The sequence below is a fragment of the Lithobates pipiens genome, unplaced genomic scaffold (genome assembly GCF_037356315.1).
Source record: "Lithobates pipiens isolate NorthernLeopardFrog02 unplaced genomic scaffold, aLitPip1_a1.2 Scaffold_13, whole genome shotgun sequence".
Lineage (NCBI taxonomy): Eukaryota > Metazoa > Chordata > Amphibia > Anura > Ranidae > Lithobates > Lithobates pipiens.
In genome coordinates, this window is record NW_027507718.1 from 7,264,957 (window position 1) to 7,289,922 (window position 24,966).

Genomic DNA, 24,966 nt, shown 5'->3' on the forward strand with positions numbered 1-24,966 from the left:
AGGCCGCCAGCACGGCAGCCTTGTGTAGTGTGTTGCCGTCTGTAGGAGTTAGTGGGTGTTCTCTGTGTACCTTCAACGCAGTATACACCGTCCGTTATCCACCGATTTAGCGTTCTTGCTCTTCTGTAATTGAGCTTTCAGCCAGCTGCAGGAGTTTGTGGGTGTTGTCTGTGTGCCCTGACCGCAGTATACACCATTATCCACCTATATAGCTATATTGCTCTTCTGTAATTGAGCTTTCAGCCAGCTGCAGGAGTTTGTGGGTGTTGTATACTGCGGTCAGGGCACACAGACAACACCCAGAAACTTCTGCAGATGGCTGCTCATTTACAGAAGAGCAATATAGCTATATAGGTGGATAATGGTGTATACTGCGGTCAGGGCACACAGACACCATTATCCACCTATATAGCTATATTGCTCTTCTGTAATTGAGCTTTCAGCCAGCTGCAGGAGTTTGTGGGTGTTGTCTGTGTGACCTGAGTGCAGTATACACCATTGTCCACCTATATAGCTATATTGCTCTTCTGTAATTGAGCTTTCAGCCAGCTGCAGGAGTTTGTGGGTGTTGTCTGTGTGACCTGAGTGCAGTATACACCATTATCCACCTATTTTGCTCTTCTCTAATTGAGCCATCTGCAGGAGTTAGTTGGTGTTGTGTGCCTCCACCACAGCACAGTATACACCGGTATCTACCCTTTAATTCCTGTTGTTCTATAATAAAGGCATCTGCAGGAGTTAGTGGGTGTTGTGTGCCTCCAGCACAATATACACTAACCAATTGCTGGTTTTCCAATCTCCCTTCAGGCCATTATCATGTCTGGAAGGCCAACAAGGAGAGGCAGACAGGCACAAGCCGATAAAAGAGGGCAAGCAGGCTCTGTGTCTAGAGACAACAGTGCTGGTTGTGGACATGGTGCATCATCATCAGCACGTGGCCATGGGACACGCTTGTCCTTATTTTCGGCAGCTGGACGTGTTGAGCCGCATCATGCCGAAGACTTGGTAGAGTGGATGACTATGCCCTCTTCATCCTCCTCATCCTCTCTCACCCAAGCTCAGGGTACTAGCAAAGCAGCTGCCAATGCATCGTCTTCTCTCGTATCAATGTCATCATCGGTGACTCCTTCCCTAGACCCACCACGTCCTCCTGAGGAGTCCCCTGAACTCTTTGAGCACAGTGTTGGGTACATGCTCCAGGAGGATGCCCAGTGTTTTGTAGGCTCTGATGATGATACTCAGCTAGAGGAAGTCAGTAGCGTGAGCACAGAGAGAGGGGATGCTCAAGAAGGACAGCAATCTGGCAGTCATGTTCCACAAGCTGCAGCATACTGCCAGGTTTGCTCCAGCGATGAAGAGGGAGGGGATGATGTGGGCACTGACTCCACGTGGGTGCCTGGTAGGAGAGAGAAGGAAGCACATCTCCAACGATGCAGGATGCCCTGCTTAGGGGCAGCACCCCGACTGAATCACACCGCAGAGCTCCACCTGTGCAGGGCGCTGCCTCTGCGCGTTATTCTAATAGTTCTTTGGTGTGGGCCTTTTTTGAGACGAGTGCATCAGATCGCACCGCTGCTATTTGCAACATATGTCTCAAGCTTATCTCGCGTGGCCAAAACATCAGCCGCTTGAGCACCACGTGCTTGACTAGACATATGTTGACCTGCCATGCAGCTCGTTGCCAAGCGTACCTCAAAGACCCACACCAAAGAACAAAGCGGACCTCTCCTTGCCCCTCATCAGCTGGGATCTCCAACCCCACTAGACCTTCAGTCCTCTCTGAAACCTGCTCTGAGAGGAATGAAAGTGTACAATTAGGTGTGTCACAGCCAAGTGCTTGCGGGCACTCTGCTAGCAGTACACCCATGTCCGATTATAGCAGGCAAATTTCCCTGCCCCAGCTGCTGGACCGTCGAAAGAAGTTCACTCCCAGCCATCCACATGCCCAGCGGTTGAATGCTAGCTTGGCTAAATTGCTAGCACTTCAACTGCTGCCTTTTCAGTTGGTAGACTCGGCCCCCTTCCGTGAGTTTGTACAATGTGCGGTTCCTCAGTGGCAGGTCCCCAAACGCCACTTTTTCTCACGGAAGGCAATTCCGGCTCTCTACTGGCATGTGGAAGGCAATGTCCTTGCCTCGCTGGACAGGGCAGTCAGCGGTAAGGTGCATATTACCGCTGACTCATGGTCCAGCAGGCATGGACAGGGACGTTACCTGTCTTTCACGGCCCATTGGGTCACTCTTCTGGCAGCTGGGAAGGATGCAGGACAAGGTGCAGTAGTGTTGGAGGTTGTTCCGCCACCACGCCTCCAAAATGCTACTACTGGTTGTGACACACCTCTCTCCTCCAACCCCTCCTCTTCCTCCATGGCCTCTTCCAGTGATCTGTCCTCGGAACCAGCGGTGCTCCGTAGGCGTTCAAGGGGCTATGCAAGTTCGCAGGCAAAACAATGCCATGCTGTGCTTGCGCTGATTTGTTTGGGGGACAGGAGCCACACTGGGGCAGATATTTTGTCAGCTCTGCAGGGGCAGGCCGAGAGGTGGTTGACGCCACGCCAGCTTAAGGCAGGATTGGTGGTTTGCGACAATGGCACCAATCTCCTCTCCACCCTCCGACAGGGACAACTGACCCATGTGCCCTGTGTGGCTCACGTCCTTAACCTGGTGGTGCAGCGGTTCATGGGCAGGTACCCAGACTTACAGGATGTCCTGAAGCAGGCCAGGAAAGTCTGTGTGCATTTCTGCCGATCATTTAATGCCTGTGCTCGGCTGGCTGAGCTCCAAAAGGAGTTGAACCTGCCCAAGAACCACCTTATATGTGACATGCCCACCAGGTGGAACTCAACGTTGGCCATGCTGCAGCGGCTGCACACGCAGCAGAGGGCCATCAATGAGTACCTGTGCGACTACGGCACCAGGACAGGGTCAGGGGAGCTTGGTTTTTTCTCACCACGCCAGTGCGGCATGATCAGGGATGCATGCACTGTCCTGTCACCATTTGAGGAGGCCACAAGGATGGTGAGCAGTGACAGTGCATGCATCAGTGGCACTGTACCTCTTGTCCACCTGTTGGAGCATACGCTGCGTGGAATAATGGACATGGCACTTGAGGCAGAACAGAGGCAGGAAGAGGAGGACTTCTTTGCCTCTCAAGGCCCCCTTTATCCAGACAGTGTTCCTGCTGTCCCACCCATCACACAGGAAGAGGATGAGGAGGAGGAGGATGGGGGTGGAGGCTGGCACTCAGCAGCAGCAGTAGTCTTGTAGGGATGATTTACAGTCCCAAGAAACCCATGAACTTGTACGTGGCTGGGAGGAGGTAGCTGCGGATCATGTTGTCCTTAGTGACCCAGAGGACTCCGGACCGAATGCCTCAGCTAACCTACGCTGCATGGCCTCCCTGATTCTGCAAAGCCTGCGGAAGGATCTTCGTATTCTTCGGATCAAGGAGAGGGACCATTACTGGCTGGCCACTCTCCTTGATCCACGGTACAAGGGTAAGGTTGCCGACCTTATCTTGCCGTCGCAGAGGGAGCAGAGGATGAGACATCTCCGGGAGGCCTTGCAGAAAGGTCTGTGCAACGCGTTCCCAGAGACTGGAAGGTTACAAACTCCTGGTCCTGGACAACGTGTTGCTGAGGCATCGGTCAGAAGGAGTGGTGGAGAAGGTGGCCGTCTGACCGATGCGTTCAGACAATTTTTTAGTCCACAGCCCCAAGGTATGATCGGTTCCAGCAACCATCGCCAGCGTCTGATTTACATGGTGCAGGAATACCCTAGGGGCAAGGTCAGACTTGGACACCTTTCCCACTGAAAATCCTCTGGCTTACTGGGTCTTGAGGATGGATCAATGGCCAGAGCTTGCACAGTATTCAATTGAGCTACTGGCCTGTCCTGCATCCAGCGTTCTTTTGGAATGCACCTTCAGTGCTGCTGGTGGCTTTGTTACCGATCACAGGGTGCGCCTGTCCACCGACTCGGTTGATCGACTGACCTTCATAAAGATAAATCAGTCTTGGATCACCCACAGCTACCAAGCACCTGAAGCTGATGTAACCGAATAATTTTTTTTAAAATATCACATCCCTTCAAGACTGCCTATGCTGATGCTGAGTGACTGTCCTGTTATGTTGATTGTCTATCCTCTTCCTCCTCCGCTGATATCTTGGAAGAACATTTTTGGTTCTGGGTGATGCCACCAGCCCAATTTTTCTGCCGCTGTTTAACAGGGGCGTTTAATTACAATTTTTGATGCAATGCTTTGCAGTAGGGCTCATTCCTGCACTACAACTAGAGTATATGGGAGAGGTTTCAGTGTCGTGGCACCAGCACCAGTGCCTAAGGCCCAATTTTTCAGCCCCTGTTTAACAGGGGCATGTAATTACAATTCTTGATATAATATTTCAAAGCAGGGCCCATTCCTGTACCCACCAAAATTAACTGTGAGGACTTATAGTGTTGTGGCACCAGCACCAGCACCACAACCACCAAAGGCCCAATTTTTCTACCACTGTTCAACAATGGCATGTAATTACAATTCTTGATATAATCGTTCACAGCAGGGCGCTCCAGCGCCCACCAAGAGTCACTTTGAGGGCTTACAATGTTGTGGCAACACCAACACCTTGTTCCGCCATTTCTGCAGAGCATATAGGGCAGACCCCTACTTTCAAACATCCAACTTACAAACGTCTCCTACATGCAAACGGAAGGAGACAACAGGAAGTGAGATGAAAAAAGACGGACAGCAAAAAAAATTATACAGGGGTGATAACCCTTCCCTATGTTTTCCAAAAAGCTTAAAAATAGATTTTTTGACTGGAGCTCCACTTTAAAGATGTACCAGTTCAAAATTACAAACAGATTCTACTTAACACAACAAACCTACACACTCCCTGTCTTGTTTGCACCGCCTGTATACTGCTGTTCTGAGTATATAGGGCCTGGGGGCACCACGCCTTTCCTTTTTTTAATATGGGTACGGGGTTCCCCTTAATATCCGTACAAGACCCAAAGGGGCTGGTAATGGGCAGGGGGGGGCTACCCATGCCATTTTTCTCAATGATTTTCATCCATATTGCCGGAACCAGATATTACATTAAAACCGCAAGCAGTTTTAAATGACTTTTTTTTCATTAGATGTCATTTTCTGCATGGACTGTTCGAAACACAGGAAACACGTGGCACTTCACAGGCATACTATAGACACCCCTCAGGCACGATATTTAAAGGAATATTTCACTTTTTTTTTTCACTTTAATCGTCATTAAAATCAGTGCTCCCGAAAAAACAGCCGTTTTTAAAAACATTTTAGCCGTTGACCCATGTCCCCTGGGGCAGGAGCCAGGTCCCCAAACCGTTTTTAGGACAATATCTTGCATATTAGCACATTAAAATTAGCACTTTTTATTTTGAACGTTCGAGTCCCATAGACTTCAATGGGGTTCTAAAGTTCGCACGAATTTGCGTTCCGTTCGAAAGCTCTGGTACGAAACGAACCGAACCGGGGTTGTTCGGCTCATCCCTAGTGGCTACATTTGTTTTCCATAGTCCCACTGTATGTAGGAAGATAGCCACCCTCTCTTGTTTACTCCTGAGATGGTCTAAGGACCATGGGGTCAATTCACCAAGCTTTACCGCAATGGGTAAGGGTATCATGTTACTCATTTGCATAAATGAATGACCTCATACACTGGGGGGTGTATAAGGCCAACACAGTGTATGGCCGATGTTTAGTGGGTTCAACCACACATTTGTCTTGGATGTCCATTCATGCCTTTTCCACCCAGGAGTCTTTTTAACTATCCATCTTTTGGAACTGCGTCATCCTGGATATAAAGATTTTGAGATATGTAATCCCACCTTCTTGGCCCGTAAGGCCCGCACTAGTACAGGAAGAAGGGGCCTGCACTAGTACAGGGAGAAGGGGCCCGCACTAGTACAGGGAGAAGGGGCCCGCACTAGTACAGGGAGAAGGGGCCCGCACTAGTACAGGGAGAAGGGGCCCGCACTAGTACAGGGAGAAGGGGCTGGCACTAGGAGAAGGGGCCCGCACTAATACAGGAAGAAGGGGCCCGCATTAGTACAGGACGAAAGGGGCCTGCACTAGGAGAAGGGGCCTGCACTAGTACAGGACCAAAAGGGGCCTGCACTAGGAGAAGGGGCCTGCACTAGTACAGGACGAAAAGGGGCCCGCACTAGTACAGGAAGAAGGGGACCGCACTAGTACAGGAAGAAGGGGCCCGCACTAGGAGAAGGGGCCCGCACTAGTACAGGGAGAAGGGGCCTGCACTAGAAGGGGCCCGCAATAGTACAGGGAGAAGGGGCCCGCACTAGGAGAAGGGGCCCGCAATAGTACAGGAAGAAGGGGACCGCACTAGGAGAAGGGGCCCGCAATAGTACAGGAAGAAGTGGACCGCACTAGGAGAAGGGGCCCGTACTAGTACAGGAAGAAGGGACCACACTAGGAGAAGGGGCCTGCAATAGTACAGGAAGAAGGGGACCGCACTAGGAGAAGGGGCCCGTACTAGTACAGGAAGAAGGGACCACACTAGGCGAAGGGGCCCGCAATAGTACAGGAAGAAGGGGCCCGCAATAGTACAGGAAGAAGGGGCCCGCACTAGTACAGGAAGAAGGGGCCCACAATAGGAGAAGGGGCCCGCAATAGTAGAAGGGGCCCGCACTAGTAGAGGAAGAAGGGGCACGCACTAGAAGCGGCCCGCACTAGTACAGGATGGGGCCCTCACTAGGAAAAGGAGCCTGCACTAGAAGTTGTCCGCACTAGTACAGGAATAAGGGGCCCCCACTAGAAGGTCCTGCACTAGAAGGGGCCCGCACAAGTACAGGAAGAAGGGGCACACACTAGAAGGGGCCCGCGCTAGAAGGGGCTCGCACTAGGAGAAGGGGCTCGCACTAGGAGAAGGGGCTCGCACTAGGAGAATAGGCCTGCACTAGGAGAATAGGCCCGCACTAGGAGAAGGGGCCCGCACTAGGAGAAGGGGCTCGCACTAGGAGAAGGGGTTCATACTAGAAGGGGCCCGCACTAGAAGGGGTTCATACTAGAAGGGGCCTGCACTAGAAAGGGTTCGTACTAGAAGGGGCCCGCACTAGAAGGGGTTCGTACTAGAAGGGGCCCGTACTAGGAGAAGGGGCCCGCACTAGAAGGGGTTTGTACTAGGAGAAGGGGCCCGCACTAGGAGAAGGGGCTCATACTAGAAGGAGCCCGCACTAGGAGAAGGGGCTTGTACTAGGAGAAGGGGCCCCTACTAGAAGGGGCTTGCACTTGGAGAAGGGGTCCGCACTAGAAGGGGCCCGTACTAGGAGAAGGGGCCCGCACTAGAAGGGGCTTGTACTAGAAGGGGCCCACACTAGAAGGGGTTTGTACTAGGAGAAGGGACCCACAATAGAAGGGGTTTGTACTAGCAGAAGGGGCCCACACTAGAAGGGGTTTGTACTAGGAGAAGGGGCCCACACTAGAAGGGGTTTGGACTAGGAGACGGGGCCCACACTAGAAGGGGTTTGTACTAGGAGAAGGGGCCCACACTAGAAGGGGTTTGTACTAGGAGAAGGGGCCCGCACTAGAAGGGGTTTGTACTAGGAGAAGGGGCCCGCACTAGAAGGGGTTCGTACTAGGAGAAGGGGCCTGCACTAGAAGGGGTTCGTACTAGGAGAAGGGGCTCGTACTAGAAGGGGCTTGTACTAGAAGGGGCTTGTACTAGAAGGGGCTCGTACTAGAAGGGGCCCGCACTAGAAGGGGTTGTACTAGGAGAAGGGGCCCGCACTAGTACTAGGAGAAGGGGCCTGCACTAGAAGGGGCTTGTACTAAGTGAAGAGGCCTGCACTAGAAGGGGCTCGTACTAGAACGGGCCCGCACTAGAAGGGGCTTGTACTAGGAGAAGGGGCCCACACTATTAGAAGGGGCCCCTACTAGGAGAAGTAGCCCCGACTAGAAGAAGAGGCCCGCACTAGTACTAGGAGAAGGGGCCCGCAGTAGAAGGGTCCCACGCGACAAGAAGGTGCCCATACTAGAAGAAGGGGCCTGCACTAGTACTAGGAGAAGGGGCCCGCAGTAGAAGGGTCCCACACAAGGAGAAGGGGCCCATACTAGTACTAGGAGAAGGGGCCTGCAGTATAAGGGTCCCACACAAGGAGAAGGGGCCCATACTAGAAGGGGCCTGCACTAGTACTAGGAGAAGGGGCCCGCACAAAGAGAAAGGGCCCCTACTAGGAGAAGGGGCCCGCACAAGGAGAAGGGGCCCATACTAGGAGAAGGGGCCTGCACTAGTACTAGGATAAGGGGCCTGCCGTAGAAGGGTCCCACACGAGAAGGGGCCCCTACTAGGAGAAGGGGCCCATACTAGAAGAAGGGGCCCGCACTAGTACTAGGAGAAGGGGCCTGCAGTAGAAGGGTCCCACACAAGGAGAAGGGGCCCGCACGAGGAGAAGGGACCAGCACTAGTACTAGGAGAAGGGGCCCCTACTAGCACAGGGAGAAGGCGCTGGGAATGGATGCCTGGATGATCAGGCTGGATGGGACTCCTTGCATTGTGTGATGATGATAGAGAGGAGTGGTTGCCTCCCACAGGCCCGCTGTCATTGAGTGTGCAGTCTGGGAATTGAGGCTGGACCTCCCAGGCTCGGATTCAGCCTTGGGGCCGAGGCGCCTCTTTAAAGGGATGAGTTCCTCCAGCACACAGCTCGGCGGCCTGTTCAGGGCTGGGGCCCTTTAAGGCTCCCCTGAAGCCAGGCCATACACACACACACCAGCCTGGCCTGCCTGGGTGGTCTCTCTACTTTGGTGAGCTGTTGCTAAGCAGCTAATAATAGTCATGTTTGTTGAGTATTTTTTTTATTTTTTTCGCTCGCCTTCAGCCAATGGGAGGGCAGGGATCGCAGCCATCTGACAGCCCCGGGGGCGGATCCTCACGGCCCCGCCCCTCCTTTCCTCTTTCTCCGAATGGAGAGGGCTAGTTTTCCTCTCCCTCCCTCCCCCTCCTCTCCATCTCATCTATTGAAGCACGGCGGACAGGAGAGCGGAGGAGAGCGGAGAGCCGTGTCCTGGAGGAGCCGTGCATTGGAGAGCCGTGTCCTGGTGGTGATGATTATAGGGAGCCCCGGGCTGAGAAGGGATCAGAGCGGCCGGTGCTCGTGGTAGGCAGCGCTCGCCCCCCGTCCCCCTCTCCTGGCTCCGGCTCACACATAAACAAACACACGGTGAATGCGGGAAGCGGCTCAGACGTCCGGACCGCGAGATGTGGGGATGGAAGGCGCTAAGCTCCACTCGCCGCCCTCCCCCGGAGAGGCATGAAGAGAGCCGAGGACGGAGAAGAAGCCTGTCTTCCTGTACTACGCGCCCGCTAAGCCTGGAGCCTTCTCCCCGCACACTGCGGACACAGCATGGCCTCGGCTGCCTGGCCTGATGACGAGTCCCGGACTACGGCGACACGGAGAAGGAGGGGACAGGAGCCCGCCACCGGGGGAGGAGGAGGGGGGCCGCCCGACCGAGACTATCTCCAGCGCCCGAGCTACTGTGATGCCACCTTCGCCCTGCAAAACATCTCCGAGGTGATCCCCGGGCATTGTCTACTGTCATATATGCCAATGGATGGGGAAGGGGGATCGGATCACACTGGGGGGTCTCATAGAAGGGTACACGGAGATCACACATTGGGGGGCTGACTATAATAGGGGGTACGCTAAAGGGCTGGTTGTATATTTGGTGGTTGATCACAATTAAGGGGTGCATACAGATTACAGGGGGCTGGTCATAACCAGGGATTACATACGGATCACAGTGGGGGGTCTTGATTGTGCGCAGGGGGCTGTTCATACAATCAGGTACTTATACAATGTACCCCGTATGATCAGTCCCCTGTGATCTGTGTGTACCCCCCTGTGTATGATTAGCCCCTTGTTTATGTTGTAGCCCTTGTGTATGATCAGCCCCTCTGTGATTTGTATGTACCCCCTCGTATACGATGCACTCCCTGTGTATGATCAGCCCCTTGTTGTGCCCCTTGTGTACGATCAGCCCCCCTGTGATCTGTATATACCCCCTCGTATACGATGTACTCTCTGTGTATGATCAGCCCCTTGTTGTACCCCTTGTGTAGGATCAGCCCCCTGTGATCTGTATGTACCCCCTCGTATACGATGTACTCCCTGTGTATGATCAGCCCCTTCTTGTACCCCATTTGTATGATCAGCCCCCCTGTGATCTGTATGTACCCCTCGTATACAATGTACTCCCTCTGTATGATCAGCCCCTTGTTGTACCCCTTGTGTAGGATCAGCCCCCCTGTGATCTGTATGTACCCCCTTGTATATGATGTACTCCCTGTGTATGATCAGCCCCTTGTTGTACCCCCCTGTGTACGATCAGCCTCCCTGTGATCTGTATGTACCCCCCTGTGAATGATCAGCCCCTTGTGATCTGTATTTACCCCCTTGTATATGTTGTACCCCCTGTGTGCAATCAGCCCCCTGTGATTTGTATGTACAGCCTTGTATATTGTGTACTCCCTGTTTATGATCAGCCCCTTGTGATCTGTATTTTACCCCCTGTGTACAATCAACCCCCTGTGATCTGTATGTACCTCCTTTGTATACGATTTACTCCCTGTGTATGACTAGCCCCCTGTGACCTGTATTTACCCCCTTGTACATACAGATCACAAGGGGTACTTGGGAATTACAGGGACCAGATCATACATATGGACCACAGACAGCTGATCATATATAAAGGGGGTGCATGGGGAGCCGATCATACCTGGGGACCAGATCTTACACAGGGCATACGTATGGATCACAGGGAGCTGATCATATACGAAGGGGGTACATGGGGAGCTGATTATACAGCAGGTCACAGGAAGCTGATCACACACAGGGCATACATGGGGAGCAGATCATTTATGAGGTACATAGGAATCATTGGGAACTGATTTTGTATACAAGAGGGGATCACAGGGAACTGATCTCATGCACAGGGGGTCCCACGTTACATCCCCTTACATTCAATGGCCCTTGGGGCAAGTGTAGGAAAGTGGAAAGTGTAAACAGATGAGGCACGATGGGATGTGTAGGGCAATGTGCACACAGTGGTTAGGAATCCCCAGCTCCAGGGATCATTCTCTTCCACTGGTTAGAGAGCACAAGAGCAGACCATGTGGCTGCCCTCTTCCATTCAGATATTGTCCAGGGCTGTTGAGTTCCCTCTCCCATCGCACTCCATGGACAGGGCTGCTCGGCATTGTCAACATGTGCACCATCCTAGTAAACACAATCCTTTCAGCCTTTTCCTCCCCCCTTATATTGCTGGCAAGGATCATTGTGTCTTCTACAGAGTCTGAGCTGCTCCGATATCTGTAGACCTAGTGATCAGGGTGTCTAACATTTGTCCCAGAAGATCATTCTTTCCCAGAAGAGCTGGGAATTATACACTGACTAATTAGGGGTTCTCTAGTACAGGCATGGGTGTTATTTATCGTATAGAAGTAGAGGAAAGGGTGAAACTGGGCACCACATTGAGGAGAAAGCCTAATTGCTTGTGTGATGCTCAGTTTCACCCTTTCCTTGTCTTATATACTGTATAATTATTATGTATTCAGTGGATGTCACAGATGCGATTAGTTTTTTATTTCAGGTATTTTATATAGTAGTGACAAGGAGCTTGCAATCTAAGATCCCTAACTCTCATAAATAACTCTCATAAATACCTACACTAGAACCAATTACAATCTGCGGCACAATTTATCAATTCATTATCATTTTACCCTAGAGGCATCCTAGAAAAAATTCTTTGGCGACCCTGTCTAAAATGAACTCATTGGTGGTCAGTGGGAAGAGTGCCCCTTGCGTTGGTGGTCAGTGGGAAGAGTGCCCCTTGCGTTGGTGGTCAGTGGGAAGAGTGCCCCTTGCGTTGGTGGTCAGTGGGAAGAGTGCCCCTTGCGTTGGTGGTCAGTGGGAAGAGTGCCCCTTGCGTTGGTGGTCAGTGGGAAGAGTGCCCCTTGCGTTGGTGGTCAGTGGGAAGAGTGCCCCTTGCGTTGGTGGTCAGTGGGAAGAGTGCCCCTTGCGTTGGTGGTCAGTGGGAAGAATGTCTCCATTGGTGGTTGGGGGGAAGACTGCCCCCTTACGTTGGTGGTCAGAATGTCTGCTACGTTGGTGGCCAGTGGGAAGTGTCTGTCTGCTACGTTGGTGGTCAGTGGGAAGAATGTCTGTTACGTTGAGGCTTTTTGGGAGGAGTGCTCAGTGAGAAGAATGTCCCTTATGATGGTGTTTAGGAACCATCAGATGCAAGGTCAACCAGCCATAGCTGAAACTACCCCTAGAAACCTCCTGGAGGAATCCCAGGTTCCTACGGATTCCTGGTTGAGAATAGGTGATTGAGCCCAGGTTCACACTAAGCTAAGGGAATGAAGCCGTGCAAGTTCAGCTGAATTCGCACAATTTCATTCCCGCGTGTCAGTCCTGATTTCCGACACGATTTCAGAGACATCTGTGCAGGTTTCTGCAGATGTCAATGTAAATTGCAGCCCGAAATCGAAAAAAGTAGTACAGAAACTACTTTTGGAAATTGTTGCAGTGTTGCACCAATTAGGACGCTGCCATTGACGGCAATTGCCGCCAATTTGACATGTGATTTTGACATGTCAAAACACTCCAGTGTGAACCAGGGCTGAAGGTCCCTATCTCAAACATATATGTACAATCCATGGGCCCCATTTCCCATACTAGAGCCAGTTTAGATAGTAACCAATTAAGCTATCAGCACAGAGTGTTTCAGGAAACCCACTCAAGCACAGGGAGGTCATGCAAACTCCATGCCAATAGCGTTCTGGTTGGCATTTTAAACCAATGCTGCAAGGTAGAGAGGTGTAAGCCACTGTGTTTTTGTTTGTTTTTGTTTTTTTAACAAAGAAATTAACTAGCATTTATGTACCAAGCTGTGAATGTAAGCATCTCACTGGCTACTATGGGATTAGATGGAATAGACCGGGTATTTGGCAAAGTTAGTGTTCATTTAGCTTTGTAAGTAAGGCAAACCTGCCTTCACATCTCTGTACAATAGATCAGCCAAAAGCTATGCTATGCCCAATTAAACAATCCCATTTATTTGGATCATATAAGGCAGATACTTGCACTTCCTAGTTGATGGTAGATCTGAAGGGGATTGTACAATCAGATTGTTTAGTGTATGGATACAAAAGAGTTGAGGTTGATGATCCATTGTTTCCTCTAAAGAAATTAAGCCTTGAAGGACCTGTGTGTGTGAACCTAATGTAAACCCAACAGCCCCAGTCTGACCGCACTTGTGTGATCTGTATATACAAGTAATCTGGATAATATTCTATAGTGGTCTATTTTGCTTGTCGACACAGTAACTAAGTTTGTAGCCAATGCTCCCCCATGCATTAGTTTATAACGCTGTGTTGAAGACATGTAATATGGGGGTATTTTGACAAAATGCAGGAAATGACTTTTGTTGGCGAGGTTTTTCCTCTTGTGTTATTTTAAATCCCTCTATTTTTCTTCTTCTAGGGGAAGGCTACGGGCAGGAAAGCTCCATTGTGGCTCAGAGGAGTTTTTCAAAGACTATTATTTAAACTTGGTTGCTACATACAAAAAAACTGCGGCAAGTTTTTGGTAGTGGGCCTCTTGATATTTGGTGCTTTTGCTGTGGGATTACGAGCAGCAAACCTAGAGACGAATATGGAGGAGCTTTGGGTCGAAGGTAAGAAGTACTCGTGTGTTGTGTGTGTATTTGTTTTTTTTTTTTTTTTTATTTATTTTTTTATGGTTGGTGTGAAAATTTAAATTGCCTTTCAAATCTTGTAGAAAATGTGCCTTGTCTGGCTGTTTTTTAAAGGGGGTGTCCATTTGCGCACATGTTGTCCCATATGGCCGGGCCTGTGTGTTCTTAATGTACATGACAGTGGCGAAAGCTTTTGCTGCTGTTTTGTCTTTTTTTTTTTTTAGTTTGCCGGAGTTTCTTCCAGTTCGTATTTGCTTCAGCATGTGGTGCTTTGTACAGCATATGTGATGTGCTGTATGTTAATCACTGAGCGAGTGGTTTTTGCGAGCGAGCGCGCGCAGGCCCCTTACAGGAAGGCTTGCACATTACAACCTGTAGAGTTCTGTGTGTGTGTGTGTGTGTGTGGTCCTGTTTTGGACAGCTTTCAAGTCTTGCTTCTAGGGGGAGGGGAGTGTGCAACATATGTCTCAAGGTAAAAAAAAAGACTGTGGGTATATAAGAAAAAAAGGGAAGAATGGTGCGCACTAGAATGGATGATTCGAGATTTAAGGTCTACAGCCGGGAAAGTTCAGCTGCAGTATTCACAGATAGAAATGTTAATGTAAAAAAAGAAGAAAAAAAAAAAAGTTACAAAATATTTCTCTCTGGTTAAGTTAAATTATATATATATATATATATATATATATATATATATATATATATATATATATATATATATATATATATATATATATATATATATATATATATATATATATATATATATAATTATTATTTTTTTTTTTTTATTAAAGGAAAGAATAAAAAAAAATATACATTTTCTCTTAACCAGAGAGAAGCATTTTGTAACTTTTTTTAATTCAAAATTGTATGTTCTAGCAAAAAAGGATGCTGGTGTTTTTTGCGTGTTTTATAAATATAGATGTGCTGGTTAGCTTGTGTGATGTTGTATGCTCAATGTTTTACTGGGCATAGCCTTTTCTGGCTAACTTTATATTTTTGGCAAAAATGTAAGGTAAGGGATGTGTCCATGCCTGAGCTATGAACAGGTCTAGGTTATTCATTTTTGGATTTGCTACTGTAACAGATGCACAAAAACAAGTAGAGCTGTATTGCCATTGATGATAAATTTGTGGCTTGGTGGAGAAATATATGTTTTTTGCTTTGCTTTAGGCCGGCCATAGACTGTTCAATTCTAGGCTGGTTCAGCAGGACCCAACGTCAAACAATGTATGAGCAGGCTGGAGGTATCCAAACTGATCAACCGGTCCAATTGGGTACAACCGGCCTGCCAGATTTTACATGCGATTATTGCTAGCAGCTGTTATAGGGGAGATCTGTCCCCACCAGGAGAATACAATGGCTCCACAGGAGGGATTTTCCTGTCAACACTGTCTGTGTTCAGTGTCACTGTCAATCAAGTAATGTTGCTTTCCTGCAACCCGTGGTTGCAGAAAAGAAAATGCTCAGTCTATGGCCAGCCTTACTTTAAGGGCCTATTTACACTGGTGTGTTCCTAACGCAGACTTTCTGGCGCACAGAAACACATCTCATGGGTCCCATCATCATATCTGTTTTATTTTCTGAGTTTTAGTGCGTTGGGAGGTCCATAGAAGTCAATGGCAGTGGATCAAAGTGCCGAGGATATGTATTGATGTTTTGCCAACATGTATTAACAAACTTTGGTCGACAGCTATTAACTTTGTGTGCTCTAAATTCAAAAAAAGCATTGAAACTGCTTGTCAAATTGCATGGCGGAGGACCTGCCTAGCGTTCTCGAAAAAATGCACACGCAAAGATCTCAATGGACCTTAAGGAATCTGTCATAATAGAAGTATGGGAGCTGCCTCTGTGGACTAGTTTTGAACATATCTGATAAGAAATCATTGCCTTGGAACAAGCATATGCTTAAGTAGTGACGCAAGTCTCGCGATCAGTCGGCAGCCTGAAACGTGCGGTTTCCCAAAACAAGTCAGCAATGGCAGCTGCAATATTCTGTTTTGACAGATTACTTTTTACAATGCATATTGTTTTGTTCAGTTCCAGTGCCACAATAATTTGGTTCCAGGATTTGCATTCTCTTTCCCACACTTTTCATCTACCTAAAACGGCAACAAAGACTTTTTTATTTTTTAATTTTTTCCCCTTAAAAAGAGTGTTAGAGCCTCTGTCGTGTGTTTATATATTTTTATTTTTTCCTTTCTTCCCCCAATTGACTTACTCGCATTTTAAAGTTGTCGCCAAAACAAGTGACCTCATCGAAAGAACTCTTTTCACATCTGATCTGAGGACAAGTTTAACCTTTTAGATTTCTTCCCACGTCTCTGCAGGATAACTGGTCATCGGGACAGTTAAAGTGGAATTAAACCCATCAATTTAACGGTTTAAAAAAATAAAAAAAAGTTCAATTTCTGGAATGCTAACTGTCACATTTGCTTGTGCGCTGAACTCAACTGTCAATTCCGCAAATGGCTAGAGTCATACCTAAACACACATGCAACACCATGGCAGTTACTGATCAAACGGAGGCTGTTTCCTTGGCTGAAAATGATAGAAGGGTTTAGTTACGCTTTCACAACCGTAAGACTTTCCAAAGAGGACATCGAGAACAGTAAAACCTGACAGATTCTAACCCTTTCTAACTGTATCCAAAAACAAAAAAATGTTTTGGAAAGAGTTCTACTGCTTGTTATAAAACACACGAGGGCATTTAAATTTACAGTGATAACAATGTATAGAATGTATTCTGAATATCATAGTATCGTTACCACTTTATTACTTTCTAGCAGTTTAGCTATTCAATTTGGTTTTATTATGATGGAGTGAGAAAGTTGAAGCTGTCCACGCAATCTGGGGAATACAAGAAGACTTGAAATTACACTATCCATGTTTTATTTAGGGAATGACTGGACATCTCCATTGGACCACAACATTTTGTATATCTATTGAACTGAATGTATTTTGCAATGCTGCTACACAGTTTTATTTTATGGCGATCAGAAAACAAAGCTCCATCCATAGATATGGCTCAAAAGATCTTTTTTTATTTTGCATATCTTGCCCACAATTCCTGTGAAGATGGTGACATGTCTTTCTTTGTGTGTTGAGTGTCGCCCTTTGCTTGGCATGGCCATAGTTGGTCATGTGTGTTGGGATTCAGCAAGGAGTAGGTATTTACTTGTGGTTGAGTTGTATGAGCAGATTGAGGACCTACTCTTTTGATAATGCAGGCACCCATGTGGTATTTACAACCTTTTTGTGTAAAAACTGTAAATGAACTGCTAATGCTATCTGTGATATGATGCCAAAGCCCACTTGGGTCACTCTAACTGGAGTTTAATTGCTGCATGATCTGCACTTGTATTGTTTGGATGGACTACAGCTTCTGGTCACGTGACTTTGTGATGTGCAGCTCCACTTTCCTTTCCCTGTGTGTATGTATTGGGACGCCTGCCTTTTTTATATGCACATGAACTTTAATTGCATCCCAGTCTTAGCCCTTGTACACACGGTCGGACATTCTGACAACAAAATCCGTTGGATTTTGTCGAAACTTGTGTTGCATACACATGGTCGGACAAAGTTGTCGGAAAATCCAATCGTTCGTAACGTGATGACATTATTTCGTTACGACGGGACTACGTTCAGGCTAGTAGCCAATAGCTTTGGTCTAGGAATTTGATCTGAGCATGCGTGGCACTTTGTCCGATCGGAATTCGGTACACACAATCTGACAAAGTCTGATCGGATCATGTTGTTGGAAAGTTTTATAGCCCAGCTCTAAAACTTTGTCTGTCGGATATTCCGACGGAAACAGTCCAATAGAGCCCACACACAGTCAGATTATGCGACAACACGGTCCGATCGGACATTTTCCGTTGGAATGTCCGACCGTGTATACAAGGGCTTAGTCTGTAGGGTTCAGTATTGAGTTGACCCACCCTTCGCAGCTATAACAGGTTCAACTCTTCTGGGTAGGCTGTCCACAAGGTTTAAGAGTGTGTCTATGGGAATGTTTTTTTTTTTTTTTTTTTTTATTTATTTTTTTTAACCATTCTTCCAGAAGCACATTGGCGAGGTCAGGCACTGATGGCGAATGAAAAGGCCTGGCTCACAGTCTGCACTCTAATTCATCCCAAAGATGTTCTATCAGGTTGAGGCAGGCCAGTCAACCCCCAAACTCACTCATCCATGTTTTTATGGACCTTGCTTTGTGCATTGGTCCACATCATTTGTTGGAGGGATTATGGTGTGGGGTTGGGCTTGGCCCCTTGTTTCTAGTGAAGGGAAGGGGATTTGTATGTGCTTGTGTGCAACTTCAATTTTTTTTTACAATTTTTAAGTCCCTGTTTTGATTCATCTCTCTATCTCTTGTGACAGGTTCTCTTTTAATGAAACATCCAGGTCTCCCCTGTGCTCTACTGAATGTAATGCAATGCACATTGCACTGAATTACATTCTTTGATGGAAGGAGAAACTGTCAACAGGGACCCGGGTCAACAACTAGGAGGGGAGCGGATTTGTGTCCCTTTTTCTTTTGTTTATGTATGACACCAGAGAACATGTTCTGTCACATGGCCATGATGCATGAATACAGAAAATCTGTGTATACACGTTTAAAAGATATATCCGCGGGACACCTTTTTTGATTGCGCCTTAAGCACTGGGGAACTGTAAGCTAACGCGTTTTCCTAATAGCAGGCACTAATAGAATACTTGTTGTCCCCATATTTCCCTGCCACCACAATCCATATACTGTATGAATTTTGGCTGGTTGCTCAGGAAATTTGCTCAGCGGGTGTCCCTGTCAGTTGTCTGACATCCTCGAAGAAGCCAGGCAGAAAACTGTAGGCTGGAAAGCAGCTGCATTCAATCAGATGCAGCTGCTGCTTGGATGTTTTTACATGTGACAAGTTGTCTGATGGCAAGATGTTACTATTATTAAAAATATCTATCTATATATACACACACTAAATAAATATATATATCTTTTTTTTTTTTTTTTTTTTTTCCCAATGGATTAAATACGTCAAACGCCGGTGAGCCATGTTTTTGAGTGTTTATCAGCGTTTTTGACGTTGGATCATTGGAAAAACTCCCCTCAGATCCCACTAGTTTTGTGGGGGGGGGGTGGTTTTAAAACCGAAAAAATGCCCCAGCCAAAAACGGCTAATAACAGCCTGTGTGTGCATGAACATGTGTGATAACATGATGGGGAGTCTATTGCCTGTAGAAAAAATGCCTGAAGCCAAAAGCAGCTGCTGTAAAAACATCCAGTGTGCATAAGGCCTGTTAGCAGTATAAGGATTAAAAATGGCCAATGTTGATTGAGAGTGTGAAGTCCTGCTTTAAGTATCTGGAAGTCTGTAAATCTTGTTCTTATCTGCTGTTGGGGAATTTTCATAATGGAACATCCATTTTCACTGCTGCTGGTTCTATGGTGTTCCTCTAGAGTTCAACATTGCATGCACTATACAATACTCCTAAGTGTCCGGCTTTGTAGATTTTTCCCTCCCAGAAAAGTAATGCCTTACCAGTGAACCAGCATTTTTCAAATTATTGTCCTGTTTCCTTATTGAATCATTATTCTGCATACTGAATGTTATGATGACCTACAATTTGTGTGAAGATAAATCTTTTGACCTTCTGGAGACAAGCACTTAAGAGGATCATTAAACCTAAACTAGAGGATGGTTTCTGTCCCAGATCTACGAATACCTTTTTACAAATGGATGTGTGAACTTTTCACGAGCTTATCAGAATGGAAACTATTTGAGATCATTTTGTGGTCTAGAAGGATATATTTTACTACACGCCAAACACTTCCTCTCTTCAGCCCCCCCCCCCCCATATACGCCACAGAAAATTGAAGAGGACTGTAAACAGTACCTTGTCTTGGCTTAATAGCGCATGCGTCCCTGTACGACCGTATGTAGAAATGCCTTCGTGGCCACTCGGAGAGCTTCCACAAATGAAGAATGGCGGCATAATCACTATATTGCATTGACCTTTTGGCGTGTCCAGTCCAATTCAAGGCTTGAGAGTTATAGGCAGTTACTTGCTTAAAGCTATGGTACTGTCCTTGGTCTGTGGAAGGCCTTTTTAAGTTCCTATATTAACTATAGAGATGCTCCTACTTTTGGGAAATAGGCATGACAACACCCCCCCCCCCCCTCCCCCGTTGCCCCACAATGCAGTCCAAATAGAATGAAGACTTTTTATAGAGCTGATGTGCTTTTAATACCATTTTGATGGCTTGTATTCCATAACCACTAATATAAACTGGAATATAATGCTGGAGATTTGTTAGGTCTGTCTAATATAGTGTTTCTCAATGAGGGTTCTGTGGAACCCTAAGGTTCCTCCAGAGGTTGCTAGGGGTTTCTTCAGCATTGGGCCATTTCTGCCTCTTGGAAAAAGTTCCCACTGACACCATTGATGTTTTTAGCTATCTGAAGGAGGTAATTCTTTCCAATGATCACAAATGTAAGGACTATTGACCATCACTCACTGACCATCACATTAATGTATCATGAGTTGTAGATTTCTATGCATTTTTAGCAGGGGTTCCCTGAAACTGCAGAAATATTTCAAGAGTTCCTCTGTGTTGAAAAGGTTGAGAAAGGCTAGTTTAATATCTTTGAACTGGAGGAGAGTGGCAGAAATATAACCTGCCATGCATTGCTATAAGGATGCCTTGAGGGTTCTGACACCATAATCCTGCACCCTTTACCATCTAATGATTTGCCATAGTAATTATTGGAGAATGCAGTTCAGAGGCACTATGAAGTGCAGCTCAAAGCAAATGCCTTACTGAGATCTCCCTAAATGGGCCAAGAATGGCAGTGGATTAAACTGAACCTTTTTATTATATTTATAAACAAAAAAATGAATGGCGTTCTACTTGGTGCCCGTTCACACTACAGCATACTTGGGATCTGACTTGTCAGACCTCAAGTTGCTGGCCATAAGAAATTCCATTGAAGTGAATGAGAGCCGTCTTCATGTACATTACTGTAGTTGCTCTGACTTCAGAAAAGGTTCCTGTACTACTTCAAGGCGACTTCTAGGCAACTTATACCCATAGATTTCAATGGAAGTTGCCTCCAAGTCGGATCTCCATCCTATATTGAAGCGACTTTACAGGAAAAACAAAATTTACACAGGTACATCCCATGTTTGCCCAGGCAAACCCCTCCCTTCTACAAAGCTGATTATTCTGTGATTGGCCACAGTCAAAGTCACCTGTCCTGGAGGCAACTTTAAGTCATGTTGTAAGTTGCACAAAGTCGTGCTGAGGTCGCCCCCAAATCGCCATGCAAAGTCGTGCTGCAAGTCGGGTTGCCCCTGTGTGAACCGAGCCTTGGACTGCTCTGCTCATATTAGGCTTATTCGTACCACCAACACTGGGTTTTGTTTCTCAACATAGTTACATTGTAAAGTCAAGCAAAATATCATGGGTTTTTAATAGTGACAGTACCTTGCGTTGCTATGCACCTTTTTTTTTTTTTTTTTATAAATTTTTTTTTTTTTTTTTGATAAAAATCCGCTGCCAAGATATGACAAAACACATTGCAGCACTGCTTATTTTACATGCACATGTTATCTCATGGCCTATGGTGTGAACCCACCCCTAAAATAGAAAATTGTGGGCAGTCTATGGACATTTTAAATATGTTCTTACTAAGAAAAAAAATGTAACTTTTAGAAAATAAACCCTCGCTGACCTCTGTAGCTGCAAACACTGTGGAACAATTCATCCTCAAACTTCACAAGGGTGGAATTGGATCTCAGAACCGTCTCCCCTCTTGCTTTGCCCCTGCTCTGTGTTGCATTAGGAATTGGAAGGTTACCATGTCATTGCTGGGAGAGGAGCACAATAAGATACATTGTTGAAATAAGAGTGTACTTTCTGCTGTAAAATTTTGATTTTGAAAGTGTGTGAACCCCAAAAATGTATTTTTTTTTTTTTTTTTTTTTCTATTTTTAGACTAGATTGTTTGAACACCTGCCAAATTTTAATTGCCGTTGGTGTCTCCACCAGGGACATTCACCATCTGTTTGCCTTGGTGACCATGGTCACAAAGGGCTGGTGCACACCAACAATTGCACTGGAACGCCTGCTATTCGCATATGTTCTGGGTGTGTTGTGATTTCAAACCATTCATTTGAATGGACTGAAATTGCACAAGATCGCACCAAAAGTAGTGAATGCACTACTTTACAAAGTGCACGGCAGCCGGATCACATGCAGTTTGGTGTAGGCAAACGCACTGCATTTGTGACCCTTATTGAAGTGCAAGCCCTTGTACACACGGACGGACATTCTGACAACCAAATCGGTCAGACAAAGTTGTCGGAAAATCCGATTGTTCATAATGTGATGACGTTATTTCGTTACGATGGGACTACGTTCAGGCTAGTAGCCAATAGCTTTGGTCTAGGAATTTGATCTGAGCATGCGTGGCACTTCGTCGGAGTAGGCTACACATGATCGGAGTATGTCCGATCGGAGCATTTTGCCAGAAAATTTTACGGACAAGTTGGAAAACTTGGTCCGTTGTATACCCGGATACGACGGAAACAGTCCGATGGAGACCACACACGGTCGAATTATCCGACAAAACGGTCCGATAGGACACATTCTGTCGGAATCTCCAACCGTGTGTACAAGGGCTTAAGGTAACATTGACACCCGAGGCAGAACACAACTGCAGTAAGTTTTGCATGCGATGTGGGAAACATGCACGGAAGAAACTGTTTCATTGCAACTAAAACAAATTTCTCCAGTTTTTGTGCCATACATTACGCTTTGTTTTGAAGAATGAATAAAAACCCACTAAACTTTGAGCACATAAACCACTGCAGACATTGGTCAGCTACCACTGACTGGACTGGAGGTGCGGTCATGGAAAGCGTAACGTGTAAAATTCCATATATGATAACGTTTAAGTAAGCTTTTGAGTCACAAAAAAAAATGACGGTTTCCAGATGTATGACTTTTACCGATCCATTTGTTTAGATTATGCTGTACAGTTTATGCCTATATTAGTGCTGGCTGGACAAAGCAGAGGTAGATTTGTACCGTTTCCACAATGTAATGTTTACATTTAATTTGGGCTTCGCCTTCAAAGCTGACCTTTCATTGACCTTCTTGATTTACACGCACAAAGGATGCTAAGTTTGGCTAATTTCAGCATTTTTGTAAATTTCTTTGGATATCCCCTTTTTATAGAATCATCTTTTTCTTACGAGACCATTTGTGTGGCAGTGGGGAAGAATTCCCGCTTTTTTTTTTAAATTTTTTTTTATTTTTTTTAGATGTTCAGTTTTTAGTCAAACTAATGGCCCATACACACGATCCGACTATCGTACGAAAAATGCAGCTTTTGACACAATCGGACGATAATCAATTAATTAGTACAGAGCTTTTGAGAGCTAATCGCGACAATTCATCCAATATTATTATTCAATGGGACAAGCGCGAAAATTTTACTCATACGATACTGGATCGTATGATTTTTGTTTAGTCATACAGTTGTCTGAAAATACAATACAAATACATTACAACATGCGACATCACTTCCAATTTTTTGATTTTATATTTTTTCTGTCGTGCGAGGACTTTAGTAACCTATTCAATTTCTTTTTGCGACTAGCGGAAAAAGTCGTACGATATTTGGATCGTGTGTATGGGCCATAAGGCCTAGTATACACAATTGTAATAGCAGGCAAATCATCGTTCGTGAAAATAAGACTAGCATGCAGCCCCCCCCCCCCCCCCAAAAAAAAGTTTTATATATATATATCTCTGATGTGATTAGCTCTCAGAAGCTATGTATTAGTGATCAGTTGTTGGGCGATTGCTCTAAAAAGTGGTATTTTTCATCTGATTTTTTTTTTTTCTCATTATGTGTACATGTAGTATTTGTCTTGCCTTCTAGGTGCCTTGTAACACTAGCTGCGATGTCGGCCAGGGGGCCCATCATTTTGGCACATGGCTTCCAGACACTGCAACTAGAAAAGTGTGTGTGTGTGTGTGTGTGTGTATATGTATATATATGTATATATATATATATATATATATATATATATATATATATATATATATATATATTCTATCCTCTTTCTCCATTCACCTCATTTTTGTACATGGAGGAATCTGTTCTGGCTGACTGAAAACAAAATGGCCAGCATAAGGCTGGCCATACATTATACTTATACAATTTTCTTGTACAACTTTCCTTTTTAGATTTACCAAAACCAAATAATATGAGCTCAAACCTTAAACGCATTTTTAATTGGTATGCAATCAGGCGGGCCCTTGTATTATAGTGTAAGGTAAATATAAAGTAATTATTGTAAGGATGAGAACAGGACATTTGAGCTTGACAGCTTCCTCGTTGCCTATGGGCCCCATAGGGGTATTATCTAATATCAGGGTTAAAGTTATTGGTGTATACATTTCTTTCACAGGAACATAGGAAAGGATTTTATAAACAATGTCACGTGGATAGGGTTGTAGCATGAATACATTGTAGCACCTTCTGGCCTCCTTTGAACTTCTTCTGATGCATCATGCTTGTAAATGTCACATTCTAGATGGCTCCTATGAACATTCTGAAGTTGTTAAGATCGAATTGGACAAATCCCAGGGACCAGTAGCCAGTGTGGCTAAAAGTTACAGCTGGCGCCTGCCTTTCTTGAGTTTTTCTTTACTTGGCAAAGCATGGTTTCTTTTGGTTCCTTTAAAATGCCTGGTAGATCCTTGTTTACATGGATTGGCTTCTAAATGCTACCTCTGCTTAAACCTCATTTACTTATTTCCAAGCCCATAACAGTGCTATAGGAACATTGAAATCTATGGGGGTAAGATTAAAGTGTCCACGATTTGTGGATAACACTTTTGTCAACATAAAAGCTGAAGCTTTTAGTTAAGCATTTGGGTGTGCGGTACAGCACCAGGGACCCTATTTACTTCTAGGGAAGAGTATCCTATGTCCTGCTGGACAAGGGGAGGGAAGGTGATGTGGTCTGTTGGTGCTTGAGCTGAGGCAGGTGACCCATGTTGCACTGGAAGCTCCCCGCTGCGAGGAGTAGCTGGCATGGCTGAAGGGAGGATTTTTACAATAAAGAAGCCTACAAGATGCAGGATACTCTTTAGCAGCAAGTTGTGCCCTTGATGCTATATCTCCCCAACCCCTCCCCGACAATTTT

The 24,966-nt window shown here is 46.1% G+C and overlaps 1 protein-coding gene across 2 annotated transcripts in view; it reads left to right on the forward strand.

The window, feature by feature from the left end:
- Positions 1 to 24,966, forward strand: part of PTCH1 (patched 1) — a 132,670-nt gene that overhangs the window by 30,150 nt on the left and 77,554 nt on the right. Inside the window, exons 1-2 of one of the 2 annotated variants that reach the window (XM_077474806.1) lie at positions 8,971 to 9,563; positions 13,536 to 13,728. In XM_077474806.1, coding sequence (XP_077330932.1) covers positions 9,396 to 9,563; positions 13,536 to 13,728 — 361 coding nt within the window. In that variant the 5' untranslated portion in view covers positions 8,971 to 9,395. Of the gene's footprint in view, positions 1 to 8,970; positions 9,564 to 13,535; positions 13,729 to 24,966 lie in introns of those variants that run through there. The other variant, XM_077474807.1, reaches the window with a different exon arrangement.